Source organism: Ictidomys tridecemlineatus, chromosome 2 (assembly GCF_052094955.1).
Source record: "Ictidomys tridecemlineatus isolate mIctTri1 chromosome 2, mIctTri1.hap1, whole genome shotgun sequence".
NCBI lineage: Eukaryota > Metazoa > Chordata > Mammalia > Rodentia > Sciuridae > Ictidomys > Ictidomys tridecemlineatus.
The window spans coordinates 185000190-185015265 of NC_135478.1; the positions used below are offsets into that span (position 1 = coordinate 185000190).

General features: G+C 34.3%; 1 protein-coding gene across 7 annotated transcripts in view; it reads right to left on the bottom strand.

Moving 5' to 3' along the window:
* Positions 1-15076, bottom strand: part of Cped1 (cadherin like and PC-esterase domain containing 1) — a 250834-nt gene that overhangs the window by 152004 nt on the left and 83754 nt on the right. For all 7 annotated transcript variants that reach the window (XR_013435263.1, XM_078040309.1, XM_013362253.4 and 4 more), the window contains 2 exons: positions 7297-7426; positions 5827-5995 (listed from right to left, as the gene is read on the bottom strand). Coding sequence is in view for 6 of the 7 variants with exons in the window: in XM_078040309.1 (XP_077896435.1) it covers positions 5827-5995; positions 7297-7426 (299 nt within the window). In the remaining variant the exon portion in view is untranslated. The remainder of the gene's footprint in view (positions 1-5826; positions 5996-7296; positions 7427-15076) is intronic.

The window sequence follows — 15076 nt, forward strand, 5'->3', positions numbered from 1 at the left end:
TTTTTGCATACCTCCCCCATATTAAGCTTGAATATCCTTGGGAAACATCTACCACTTCCATTTCAAAATATTTTCATTCTAATGGTATTTTTTAAAAATTCAGTTTACATAAGATTTATTATTCCTAAGATTTGCATTTCTTGATATTTTCAGCTTTCTCCAAAGCTTTAGCAGATAAAGTATCTCAGCAGCAGACCTAATGGGAAATAAATGAGCTCATAGTTATATCTGTGATTACTTTCATACCTCCTTTAGCTGCCAGAATGTTCTATAAATGGCCACTGATAACCAGTTTAGTGGGCTTGCCTCACTGAACAGTGCATAAATCACTACTGATTTAACTAAGTAATTTTGCCTCTGAATTCAGGACTCAATATGTGCACACACGCACACAAATTATGTTTTGTGGAACTTAAGAAAAGAGTTTAATAACATGCTAGTTTAATAACATGGCTAGTCTTTATAGTGGGTTTTGGTATTATCCTAGCATTGAGAAGCTCACATGTATTTTTTTAACATCTAAAAACACCAGGAGGAAGTAGTAGTTTGGAGAAGGGTTAAGTAACTCAATTAATAGGTATGACCTTTTTTGTTTTAACAGAAGTTCTTCATGTGAAGGGTAAGAAAATATCCCCTGATTTTCTGAAACCTATCTGTATCCCCAAGCTTAACTTTAACACAAAACAAAACAATTGCTGTCTTGCACATAAACCCAGGAATCTGTGCTACCGCCCCTCTGAGAGCAGATAACAGTATTTTCCAGAATAATCAGTTGAGATCTTGAAAAGATAAATCCCAAGGTCGGGATGAAAATGACAAAGAACTGCTGGCTGTTCTTTGTGCTGCAATGGCAGCTTGCGTCTGTCCTGCAGACACTACAAAAGCAGGAATCAGAAGCAAAACAGGGAATATAGCATGAAAACATAAAGAAAAGTGAATCCCAATGAGCTTTCTTCTCTCATAATTTATCTTCAGGGTCTTCATAAACAATACTACCAGAAAAAGCTTATAATTTCTACCAGTCACTTTTACTGGGATAGGTGATGAGATAGAGCGGGTGGGGGGTGGAATAATTGTTAAAATATTACTCAGGATACCTGAGGCCCTTGGTTTCCTATCAAGATAGTGAGTCTGCACAGGCAAAATGAGACTGAGGCATGAATTTGATAACAACAGGACAATAATAACCTTCGTAAATGGGACTCTGGAAGCTGTTTTGCACTGGTCTGGTCTGTGGGGATTTGAAGAAGGAGGACTGGAGGTGAGTGGGGGAGTTGCTGGAGGCTTCCTGAAAGAATTGACTAGAATTGAAAGTATTCTAGTCCCCTGCCCCAATCTTCTCCAGCACAGTCATCACTGCAGACTGTTCCTTCCTTGCTAAGGATGTTGGCCCAGGCCCAGGATTCAGGTTGCTGAATTTCTTGGGGCTGAGTCTTTGCTCAGGTAAAGAGTTGATGAGATGTATGGGAAGACCAGTCACATTTAGCATCTACTTCTCCACCCTGTTCTCTCTCAAACCCAGGGCTTGATGGATTTCAATGGAGGGTCATGCTTCCTCCCAGTGTTTTTCTTCTGAAGATGTCAGGGAGTGAAATTCTGACCAGTGAGGTTATCTAGCCTAGTGGCAGCAAAGAAAAGGGACCCAAAGAGGTTCTTTCTATGGTGCCCAGAATTCATTCTCTGCCCTTTCCTTGGATTCACCTGCAAAGTCTGGCCTTCCTTAAATATTATATTGGCTGAATAAATAATATCTGCAAGGGAACTTAAGTTCAAAGGACAAAAATAGAGGATATATTAAAAGTACTGCTATCTCAAAAAAAGGCAGCAAACTACATAATACATATCAGGCTACTTAAGTGGATGGACTAGGAATTTAAGATAAGCATGATTAATCTACTTAAGGAAATAATGGAAGACACAAGCAAAATTAAACATGAAAACAAATAATAAGAACAAAGAGAAAATGCAGTAAGAAATTAATAGGTATAAATAAAATCATATGAGATTCTTAAAGGGCATCAGCATGTAAGTTATACATACAATAAATAACTGAAAGCAACAGATGAGATGGATAGCAGGAAAGATATAGTATTAGGATTTCATGATTCAAAAGATAAGATCAAAGAACTGTCCCAGAAGATAAAAACACATTTAGGAAGCAGATAAAGAGATAGAAAATATATAAGAAAAGTCAAATCATAAAAAAAGAATAGAAACAGATAGACCAAATTCTGGATAACAGAAGTAAAAAATAGTGAACAAAAATATTTCAAGAATTAATGAAAATGAGTTTTCCAAAAGTAAAGATTAAAGATTTTAGGCACAAACTGAAAACACTCAGATCAGAAAAAAAAATACAGGAGAGTATTGCAAATAGGAGAAATTAGGGTGATAAATTCCTTGATAAAATTTGTTTGTTGGGGCTGGGGTTGTGGCTCAGTAGTAGAGTGCTTGCCTAGCATGTGTGGGGCACTGGGTTCGATTCTCAGCACCACATATAAATAAATAAATAAAAATAAAGGTTCAATGACAGCTGAAAAATATATTTTAAAAAATAAAATAAAGTTTGTTATTGAAGGGGGGAAGTACAAAAGAAAAATAGGGGGAGGTGACGAAGATGTAAAGTAGAATAAAAATTTCTTCGTGAAAAAGGGACTTAGGAAAGTGGTATAAAGACAAAATCCAGAGCCTTTAGGAGACAGAGTTGAAGGAAAGATAAAGATTTTGAAAAGCTTAAGATATCAGTAAGAGAAAATAAATATGAGTGTATGTTTGGCAGGGCATGGTGGTCCGTACCTGTAATTCCAGTGACTCTGGAGGCTGAAGCAGGAGGATCAGAAGTCCCAGACCAGGCTTAGTAACTTAGTGAGACCCTGGCTCAAACTGAAAAAATAAAAAAGACTGGGGGTATAGCTCAATGATAAAGTGTATCTGGGTTCAATCCCCAGGATCTCCTTCCCAAAATGTATGTTTTGAACTAATGATGATGACTATATATTACAAATATTAAGAATGTATAACTTTTAAACTTAGAGAGTATTTGAACTTTACAGTGAAAAAGAGAAAAGGATAGTTTAAAAGAAACAAAAAGAAAGCACACTAATAAAAGGGTCAGATAGAAGCAGTAAGTCCTAATAATTGGCTTGTACCTTCCTATGTTGGGACATCCATCTTCTCTCATCCCCTGGGATGATCCTTTGGGATCAGACTGAATTATACTACTAACTTTCCTGTTCCCCAGCTTATAGATCATAGGACTTCTGCCTCCATGACTTAATAAGTGAATGCCCAAAATAAATCTCCACAGGCAAAATAGGCTTCTTATGTATATAATTGTACTCATATTATCTATTATTATATATGTAACATGTATAATGTGTTGGTTCTGTTTCTCTGGAAAACTGTGACTAATACAACATTCTTAAATGTTTATGAGGAAGGAAATAAATGTTTAGAACTTAGTTATCCTAAACTTGAAAATTACAAAATAAAGAAAAAAACGTTACCCACCAGGCATTAAGACATACCTACAAAGCCAAGATAGCATAAGCAGGTGGACCAAGTGAGACAAAATAACTCAGAGGCAGCTCCATGTAAGTATATGAACTTACACAATAAATGTGACATTAGATTCATGGGAGAAGGTGAGTTTTAACCCACAAGTGGGAGAATTGGTCAGGATATAGTGAAAGAAAAATGGATCAAAGATGAACTCTCTTATTTAAACACTTGTATCTTCAGGAAAAAATTATAAAGAGGATGTCAAAGCATGTCATTGTGATCTAGACATAAGAAAGTATTTCTAAAACTATATCCTAAAGCACAAACCATGAAGAAAAATTAATTTGATTAATCAACAACAGACATTGTGGATAAAGTCGGCAAGATATATGACAAGTTGAGCTATTTGCAAAAGTATGATGTAACCTCTCATCTGTCAAACTGGCAAAATGAGGACTGGAAAGGGCCAAGTGTTGACCAAGCTTTAGGGATACGGAAACTAATGATGAGATAGAGACTGAAGCAAGCAATCTGGAAGGCAAGCTGACATCATTTAAATCTATCCAAACGGGACCACAGCCTGTCATCCAGTAATTCACTGCTGAGTATATATTTGCAAGAAAATCTTACGCAGCTCCATAAAAAGTCATATACAATGACTTTTACATTTTAAGCATTATTTGGTTTAACCCAAAATTGGAACAGTCAGTTTATCTGTTAATAGAAGAGTGGGTAGACAGACTGTAATGGAAAACACACCAAGAAATACCGTCAATCAGTGAAAAGATAGCTCTGAAGATGGACAACATGCATGGTCACTTCCTAAAAATATGTAGCGCTGAATATAAAAAGAATGCTAGAAAAAGAAAAAAAAATTCCTAACACAATACAGAAGTTTTGTCCAGAGTGACATAGGGATTTTGATCAGTGCTCAGATATTTGTTAAATAATGTGATGTGATTTTAGGTACGTAATTCTCATTTCTTTGTGCCTAAGTTCCAACTATGAGGTTTAACTTGTGAAGTCAGAACATTTTGTAGGTTAAAAAGAGACCTAATATCTAGTTTCATATCATTTATCCTAATAACTCAGAAAAATGGAAATAATTAATGGTACGTAGGTGAATATGAACAGCTACTGTAAAGACTTGCAGGACAGATGACATGAAAGAACTCAAATTAGATTCTGGATTAACTGAAAGCCACAGTTGTTGATATAATGGAGATAGGATGTTTGTTTTGAAAACAAATAAAACAACTTTAAGAACTTAGGTCAATACTCTTCCTAAAATGTCAGCTATTTATTTTATTAATCTATCTAACATCTACATCAATTCATCAATTATCATATTGATATGGTTTTAAAAATATTTAAGTAGCTCACTTACAATTTTCATTATTGAAATGCTTTACAGAATTAAATATGCAATTTTATGTAATATGTATTCTTCTCATTTGTTTGTTTTTGATATTGTGGATTGAACCCAGGGGCAGCTTACAATGAGCCACATCCACAGCTCATTTTTATTTTTATTTTGAGACAGGGTCTCACTAAGTTGCTGAGGCTGGTTTTGAACTTGGGATCCTCCTGTCTGAGCCTTTCAAGTCACTGGCTATATGATAAATCATGATAAAGAAATCAAATTCAGTCTTTTAAAAAAATTTCTTAAAATCACAGGCACTTTTGTTTCTATTACTACTTTTTTAAAATAAAAAATTCCTTAAATTTGATCGATTATGTTTTCACAAGACCTTATCTATACCCAAGTTCACCCAACCTACCTTTTGTAACTAAACTGTTGGGAGTTATTATTAAGTTCTTCCCTGAAAACTTCCTCATTATCTCTTACAGCATGGCTTGCTACATTTGACACACTTGAGAACTGTATTTTTAACTCAGCAAATATTCCATATTGACTGATGTAATGAAATACTCATCATGCTTTCTATGGATGAAGCAAAAAAGCATAAGGGAAAAATTATATTTTTATTTGTTGCATTGATTATATTTTTCTTGAATAAGTAGAAATTCAAGAAAAATAGAGTACAGCCAAAAACACTTTGTAATAGGTCAAAGAATTAAACTAAAATAAGATAAGAAAAAAAAAAGATGTAGCCTTTGTGATCCCTAGTGAATTAAGCTATTTCCAGTTTATTTTTGAACCAGCACCTATTAAATGAAAATCTCTGCTTGCAGCAATAAAAAGATGCAATCTTTGTTCAAAGGGATTTGATAACCACAAAGGTCGAAGAATAGCAGCCCAACGCACTTTACTTATCCCTGGTGTACTTTGTGTGACAAAAACAGCTTCAGCAGAGATTGTACCTTGACAGTGAAACGTTTTTTCTTTGGTGGACTCCACACCGTGCCCGTTGAATGAATGAATGCACGCAAAGGGGTTAGAGATGTCACCAGTACATATGCTTTCAGAATCACAGATAGATCCTCAGCTCTAAAGATTGTTTCATGGGGAGCAAGGACTGTTGTTTGATTCCTAAAAAAATAAAACAAGATAGTTAGTGCCCATAATTTAGGGTTGAGTACGTAATGTGTACATTGCTAAAAGCTTTGTGAACCACTTCTATCTGTTGGACCAGCCCTCAGTGTGTGGGTTTCCTTAAACAATTTCAACTGCTTAATTAGCTTCACCACCAGAGGGTGCATGGGTACAAAGAGAAGAGATCAAGTTGGTGAATTCTCCACTGCAGATTTAATCAAAAGATGCTTAAAAAGAAAATAAGGTATGAATATAGATTTAAAGATTTCTAAAATTTTAAATTATTCACACTGCCCATGACCTCATATTCATGGTACTATCACAACTCAAGTGATATAACTTACAATCTGGGCATAGTGAAATGCTTGCTAGGAAGGCTTTCTTGTACTACTGTGTACCTTTGCTTTATATTTTTCTCTCCATAAAAAGTGTCAAGTTTTTCAGTAGTGGAAAAGCCACCATCTAAAAGTCAAAATAACTCTTCCCACTAGTTCAGTTCTGTTCTTCATCCCCAATAATAAAAGGTCAACTGAAAGGATGAAATATTCAGGGAACAGTTCAGTGTACAGAAGAAAATAACATTAATTTAATGTTTTATGATAAAACAGATATGTTTTCATCATAAATAGTACAAGAATGTATAACTAGTTTTTTTTTTTTGCACCATGTTTCCCTGATCTCCATTTGATCAATGAAAAGATTGTGCTTCTTAACATTTGAAGTCTAGGTAAGCAAGAGAATTATACAATTTTCAATAAATACCACTAACTCCTGAAATATTGCTTAATAATTATAAAATTAAATTATAGAATTTTATTCACATCTTGGGTAAAATAATTAAAATCCTTAATTTCTCTACGTTCTAAAATGCCTTCCTGAAGGTACCCTCGACAATTTGATATCTTACAGGTTATTTCTTAAAGACTGGGAATGATTAAAAGTAATTAATAAATAGGAAAACTGCATTCAGCCATACTCATAGAATAAGGCAATGTCATCTGAGTACAAAGTTAAAATTTTATAGTTTCACATTGTCAAGGTTTTAAATTCAATTTACATTAATGTAACTTACCAGATGAAAGTCCAATTTACCCAAATATTTATTCTATAGCAGGAGAAATTTAAATGTGTCTAGAAGAAAGTCAATGATGACATTCTTTATTAAGAAAGGAGCCCTGAAAATTTATGTAATAGAACCTAGTAATTCAAAGATGCAATTCGCCTCCACCTCCCTCTGGGCTTCTTTCTTGTCTCCTAAAATGCTTGTTGGATAGAACAATTCAAAATGTTCAGCTTACAGCTGTTCACGTCGCCCGTCCCATGGTTTCCACATATGTGGCTTTGCTGTTTTTAAAAGATGACTTGAAGTACTTGGCTGTTGTATTCCCTGATCCAGACACACAGAGGGACTCACTGGAAGTCTCAATTCTGGAAAGATTCAAAAGAGCAGAAGACAATCAGTCATTCTATGATTCTTTTTTAGAACTGCTTCCAAAATAGAGGATGTTGTGTTAAAGAGGGTCCATGGGAGATGTACAACCATTTCTCCTTACATTCTGAATTCAAGCTGGGTCTATGAAGTATGTTGTTCAAAGAGGACTTTGTTTTGCAGCATGTTCTTTAACCAGGGACTAAGAAAACAATTGCAATAACTGATTTAAAATTCTCTTGCTCAGAAGTTGAGGTAACTTTTATGTCTCTAACTGCCCAACCCCACACTGACCTATCTACCATACAGCTAAGGGATCAACTCTCAATTTAAGGAAGGCAGCTGTAGGAGCTGCATTTTGTTTGCAGTGTGAATATTTCATAGAAAACTTGAGTTGACTTCCTGACAACACAATGCTTCATATGCTAACATTTGTCATGCTTCATGACCTTGGAAACCTCAATAGTCCTTGTTTTATAAGATATAAATTATTAGGTTTTTGAGTATATGAAAACAAAGAAGAATAACTTACTTAAGAACACTCAAATTGATATGTTTTAAAAAGTAAAAGAACTGCATATACATACTTAGAAAACTCAAATTTTATAGAAACCTATCAAGTAAAATGAAAAATCATCTTCCAGTCCACTGTCATCTAGGAATACCCAAAAGCCAATGCTTATATATTAACTTTTTAAATTTAAATAAGCACAATGGGTCATCCACATTTCCTTCTCCTACATATAAACTGATGTGATTGATATAAATATCAGCATATCCATATAAAATTATCTAACTAAAATAATCCAGAAGACAAATCATTATGGCCTATGTCTCACATTTCCCCATTAATTCACTGTGGAGTAGTTTCATATCAGCATATATAGAATTACCCTATACACACTTCTTATTTAGCTTATGGTATTCCATTAAATGAATATACATTTATCCAATCCCCTTTTGCTGTGAATTTAGACTATTTTTGTAATGTTTTTCTTTTTGCTATTTCAAGAATACTATGATGAACTTTGGCTAACTTTTACAAGTTTATCTAGGGCAGATTCTTCTGGGCATGTGTAATTGTCAGTTCAATGAGTAAATGCATTGTATATTTGTTAGACATTACTAAATTACCTTCCAAAAAGCTTGCTTCAATTTACACTGTCTCTCAGAGTGTATGAGAGTTTTTGTTCTTCACTCACAGGTCACAGTGCTTTATTTTTGAATCAAATAACTTATCTCTCAAAGTGAAACATAGCCTTTAAATTATTTTTCCCCTTGTGCACATTTTATCAATACTAACATAGTCTAATTTAAAACACTTCATACTCTTAAGTAAAAGTCAGCAGAAGTCAAGCTGTTCGATGTATTCCCATATCTCGTTATTTAGCACAGTGTGATCTTGCTCAAAAAACAATAACTAACTTGTAAGCCTTCCTTATTAATGAAGTTCCAATAAATCATAATAAAGAAAATATTCAAATTGCTTTGTTTTTGAAGGTGACAAATGAAGAGCCATTAAGATAATTTCTTCTCTTGAGAATCACAACTTTTAGAAAATTAAATGTTTATATAACCTTTATATTTGCTGAAAGAAAATGAAGGCTCTTAATTAAAATTTTACTAAGTAGACTTATTTCTTTAGGAATTATTACTAGGAAAACATAGCATTTCTCTAGAAGAGTTTATTTGTAGCCTTCTTTGGTATACTATGAGAATGTTATAATATACTCTGATTTCCCTTGACCCTTGCTACTAGGAAGCACATCAATCTGAAATCCAATCATAGCTGATTTAAAAACAAAAAACTAGATATATTCACTAGGACAGTACCATTTCACCAGGGTAGCACCTCAACAGCTTGAAGGAAGTAGTCAAAAAAGATGGCAAAAGAATAAACAATTTTATGTAACTTTTGTCTGGTTTAGCTCAAGTAGAGGAGCCTATGACAAGAAGTCAAAGGAGTCCAGCACAGGAATTGCCAAAAGTAAGTCTGATTTCCACATCTACCCCTGAAACTAATTGAACAATGCAACTAAATATAGATTTAAATAATTATCCTTATTTGCTTATTTATACTATATGAATAAATTTTACATTTCCCATTATGTTTTCCTTGACTTGGTGGTGGTTATATTTTATGATTCTTTAAAAGAAAAAAAAAAACCTTTGGCATTAGTTATGCCTTCACATATAAAAATATCCCTACTCCACTTGATTATGGAAATAAACTCCATTGATATACAGAGAAGCTTTAACTGTATTTTTATAAGTTTATAAATAATTGTGGAAACAATTAGGGTCCTGGATTATTATTTAATAGCATCAAAGATTAATCTGGAGGCACTCTCTTTTTTGTTGTTGTTGTTGTTTGTTTGTTTGTTTGTTTGTTTGGCCTGTCCACCAAAGGCTCTCTCAATAATCCATTCCAATCTACTTTTTTTTTTCCTGTCTCATTCCCCTTCTCCCTAACCCCTTGACACACTCCAAGAACCTAGAAATCTTCTACAAATGATGCTCAAATTAGCTTCTTTTCCTGGAAGGAATTTGGGAGCAGAGGCTCTAGGACACAGATCATCTTCGAAATAGCTTTTCTCACTCATTAACACACACTGGTTAACATCTTTAGGAAGCAATTAAATGTGAAGGGCCTCACATGCATCTTTAGGGCTTTCCTGCCCTACAATATGAAGACTGAATGTATAATAGATTCAGATGTGAAATGCCACATGGTGAATAGTGCTATACTTTTATTTATTGCCTACTCTTAGCTTATTTCAGAGAGCACTGAAGCCTGCAACTTCACTGATCGCCTAGAGTAAAAAATGAACAATTTGTTAGGGATGCATGAAGACTGTTTTTCATGCCTTTTAATATCTAGCTAGCTATGTACTGAGTGCCTGCAGACTGCGTGCAGTTACATGAAAAGGAAGATAGAAACAGAACTGAAACTCCTGGATTATCAGTTCCATTCTTGCCAATCAACACTTACTGGGCTCATGACATTGTTAAGGAGCTTTCTAGAATCAGAATATGATTCCCATGAATCTTCTAAACTTTCCACATCACTGAACACAATGTTGACACGTAATAGATGCTCAGTCAATGTTTGTTCTAGCAATAAACCAGTTTTGAGGGAGTTTAATCCAACATGTGTTTAGAGACCAAAATGTTATTCTAGTGAATTTAAAATATTTTCTTTGGTTACTTATTCTTCTTGTCCTATATAGCACATGATTATATATACCACAGGCAAAAACGAAACACTAGAAAACACTTGTACTAGCAAATATTGTTTGTCAATTTTATTTGCATCAGATTTAATGTTTTGCCCCTAAACTAATAATTAATGTGAAAATAATAGTAAAAGCATAATTATATTTCACAAATGTTTGGATATTGCCTTGAATTTCATGTTAAGAAACTAAACTTAGCCAGTATTTTCTTATTTTAAAATGTTTAATAATATTAAAGGCCTTAAAAACAATTAACAATTAGTTTTTAGAAGAGCAGTATAAATAAGCACTGTTTATAAGTATATTGTTATTCCTACCTAAGAGCATTGACAAATCTCAATACAAAACTTGAAGGTATAAATGTTATTCAAATATAACTTCAGAACACACATGCATAGCAAATATAACCTCATATATACACAAACTGAAGTTATATCTAGAACAATTTGATCATAGATGTGAGAGGGCTGTCAAGCAAGAGCTATGACTATGGGCAGAGGAACACAGCTCCTTCAAAGCTAGAGTCCAGCAGGAAAGGAATGGGGAATAGCTATCCCCAAGTTGTCTCCTCCTATGCTTGATTTCTTCTAGAGTCAGAGGACAAGGAGCTCACATTGGTGCAGTCTAAGCAGGATAGCCTCCTAGAAAAGGGTCTACAGGCAATCCCGAAGGGCAAATGGAGAATATCCAGCACAAAGTCAATTCTTGGAAAATATGAGTGTGGGCTCTAATCCTCTCCTTATTAGCCACATGTCTTGGAGAAACAAGTGTGTGTGTGTGTGTGTGTGTGTGTGTGTGTGTGTGTGTGTGTGTGCACGCGCGCGCACGCTTGGGCACGTATATATAGAGTTTGTTGCAGGAAAAGATAGCGTACACTGAACCATATGAAATTTCCTCTTGTTAGGTAAACAATGCTTGAATGTTGACCAGATATCAGCAATTTCATAATATCAATGCACTTTTTTGTTTTACTACACCTGGTGCCCACTTAGGGAGAAGCAAGAATACACATATATACTACCCACGAAAGAAGGTTCCATGTCAATGATAGGAATGACAAGGATAAGACCCTGATGTCACACAATGAGTGTTTGGCCTATGCTCTGGAAACACATGATGGGAGGCATAGTCAAAGTTCTGTCACCTCCTAGAGAGAAAAAATACCTTTTCCTCTTGATCTGTTTCCTTCTTTGTATGATGATAAAAAACTACAGCAGCAAAGCACATGGGGTGCTGTACAACTATGGCTGAAGGAATAACTAGTTGATGACTAGGGTCATTTACAAGTCTAATTTTCTGTGACTCCAGGTGCAAAGATATCATTCTTAATATATGCTATTATGACTTAATGGAGAAGATAATTGTGTACTCAATTTCTTCTTACCCAGATAACCAGAGATGTATTCATTGATGTATGCACTGATCTCAGAAAAAGGGAATATAGAAATAGAAATAATGAGCAAGCCAAGTATAGAAAAGTTTTACTAGACATGTACACCTACCTTTATTGTTCAGACACAAGATATGTGTATAATATGGGAGGGCTTGGTGTCTCTCTCATCTCAATGTGGTGTTTCTTAGATTGGCATGGCATACCATATCCACATTGGGATGCTTTAATGGCACTCTGGCAGATCTGAGAAGCAGGCATGAATCAACATCTCAAAGATCAATTATCTAAGACCTAGATACCTCACAAAGATTTCTAGGACCATAGAAAGCACATGAAACCACAAAAGAAAGGGTCACCAGCAATAGCCAAGAGAAGGGTTGCCTTTTATAAGGATATTCTGAAAGGGTTGAACTTGGGCCCAAAGTGTCATTTGTTTTACCAAACAGACTGAATATGGTCTAAGAAAACATGGGAAAAACCAATAAAGGTGCATATTCTTTTTAAGTCAACATGTTGTTCATAGTCATTAACCAATATTATATTCAAAAATATTTTACAAATCACATTACAAATAATATTTATTTTTTAAATCATAATTCTTGACTTTTAATGACTATCAATTCATCAGTGTGGCTATCAGCCAATACCTTAGCCTTTCTTAGCTTACTATCTTTACCTGGAAAATTAGAATAATAGTAATAATAAGAACTAATCTCATATGGATGCTGACAAAAATATCAAATTCCCTTAAAGTGCTTTGCCCAGTTCTTTGCTCAGATGGAGTGCTCAAAGAGCATTAAGTAGATACTACTAGTGGCAGGTTAGTAGAATTATTGTCTCTAACTTAGAAGTCCTATTTCTAACTTTAAAAACTTTAAACTAGAGCAAAACTGCTGTTCCCTTTGATTTACTTAACAATAAGAGGTTCCTATTAGGTCTTCTTTGATGTGATTCTTAAATATCTGGCATTTGACAATGGTCTCTTAAGAACAAAACAAGAAGTATGTGTGATTAGGACAGTGTGTAGACCCAAACCAAAATGGTTACTTTACTTAGAAACAGAATGTAAAGACACACTCTCCACTTTATATGACTTTCCTGTGGGTTTGGCAAGCCAGTATCCCAAGAAAGCAGTTCAGTTTCTGTTCTACTTCACTTATTTCAAGAAATTCTGTACTAGGTTCTATGGATAGAGAAGCCTGGGACTAGCCTGGTTACTACAGTATTCAAGTCTGTTCCTCTATATTTTATTCAAAGAGAGACATCTTTTCAAACACAAAACAGAGCTAGCTCTTAATCAACATATTCCTTGATAATTTTTTACTTTCATTTTATGCAAAGAGCATTGGCCGGATAGATACACAAAACACATAAAGATAGTATTAATACATAATTCCAACATAACTCAGGCAACTTACAATTAATTTCTGAAGATCTGACATTATTGGTTTATGACCTAGGTGTCTTAGGTATCATAATTTCTTCTCTATAGTTACATAATATCTTTTATATACTCTTACTGAATGGGGAACACATCAAATGACAAGTACAAATAGTATGGTATTTCAATGCAGTACTCTTTTAGGGAAAAAGAATAACTTGTATTTTGTTATAGGAAATATGATGTGCTCCATATCCTGATATAAGTGGAGACACAATTTGACCTATAAAAACGACCAGATCATAGACATAGCAATGCATAGCGGTGTGTTTTAAAGGGATAGTCATCGTATAAAATTCCCACCAACTAACTGATCCATCAGTCAAACGCCTATTGAGCACTCAGTAAATGCAAGACATAAATGCTCTCCTCCTGAGCTTTTCAGTAGAAGTGTCAAACTCATGCAATTCTACAAAAACAATTTTCCCCATGGACTGTTCTATGTTTTGACCATGACAACATAAGGTCCTTGAATTCTGCTCATTTTCCTTGGTAATAAAAGCTATGTCTAGACTACTACTTCAATTTTCTTGCCCTATGATTTTACTGCAATGACCAAACAGCATGAAAGATTGTTTTATTACTTTATGGCAGCTTAATTTTCCTTTGATGCTTTTCTGCATGAATTTTCCAGAGGAAAAGAAATTTTTTTAAAAAAGGAAAAATGCTTGATTACTTCAGCAAGGCCCAAGATGAATAATCTGATATAAATTAATGAGCATCATTAATAACAATTTGAAACACAACTTCCAACAAATATTAATACACAGACTGCAACAAATATAACAATAAAATAGTTACCTAAGCCCACCCACAGTGAAAATAAGTTAATCACTTGATTCATATTAAACTTTTTTCTCGGGAACATTTTCTGGATGAAACCAAGAAATATTATTAATATAATTTATATCAGAATAATTAATGACTTACTAGAATTCTGTAACAGTGATTCAAAATTCTTTTTAAGTACATTGAAGTCAATCCTGATTTAAATGTAAAATACAGTCACTGGAGGTCATTGCCCTTGTTTAAATTCAACTACACATTAACTTATTTCTTCTTAAATGATGACTTCACGGGCCTTCTCAACCTGCCATTTTTACACCACATCTTTAGTACAGAAAATTGTGCACAGTATTGTTGCCAATTTGCTCATCTCCTTCTGCATTATTTACAAATAAATGGATTACATTTGAGCCAACCACTTATTTAAAATATCAGAATTTTCATAATATGTAATTCCTAAATTGAGTGAGGTAAGAATATAGAACATACAGATTCTGGAGCCAGTTGCCAAAATTAAATCTGATGAGGGCCAGAGATTCAAATGCCAAAAATAGGCCAGGAATATCTGACTATATCAGAAAATGCTTTTGGTTCAGAGACTGAGCAAATATATTATTACTGAACCATCCTGTCCTGAGATTTCTTTCTCTCCAGTTGACCAGCAATATGATTGGACTCTGTGGGGTTAGGTTTGGCAGAGTGGTACTGTCACACAGGAGTCCAATTCTAACAGATTGAGGACACCAGGGCATGCATCAGAAGTCAGGCGCAATCTGATGAGATTTGAAATGGT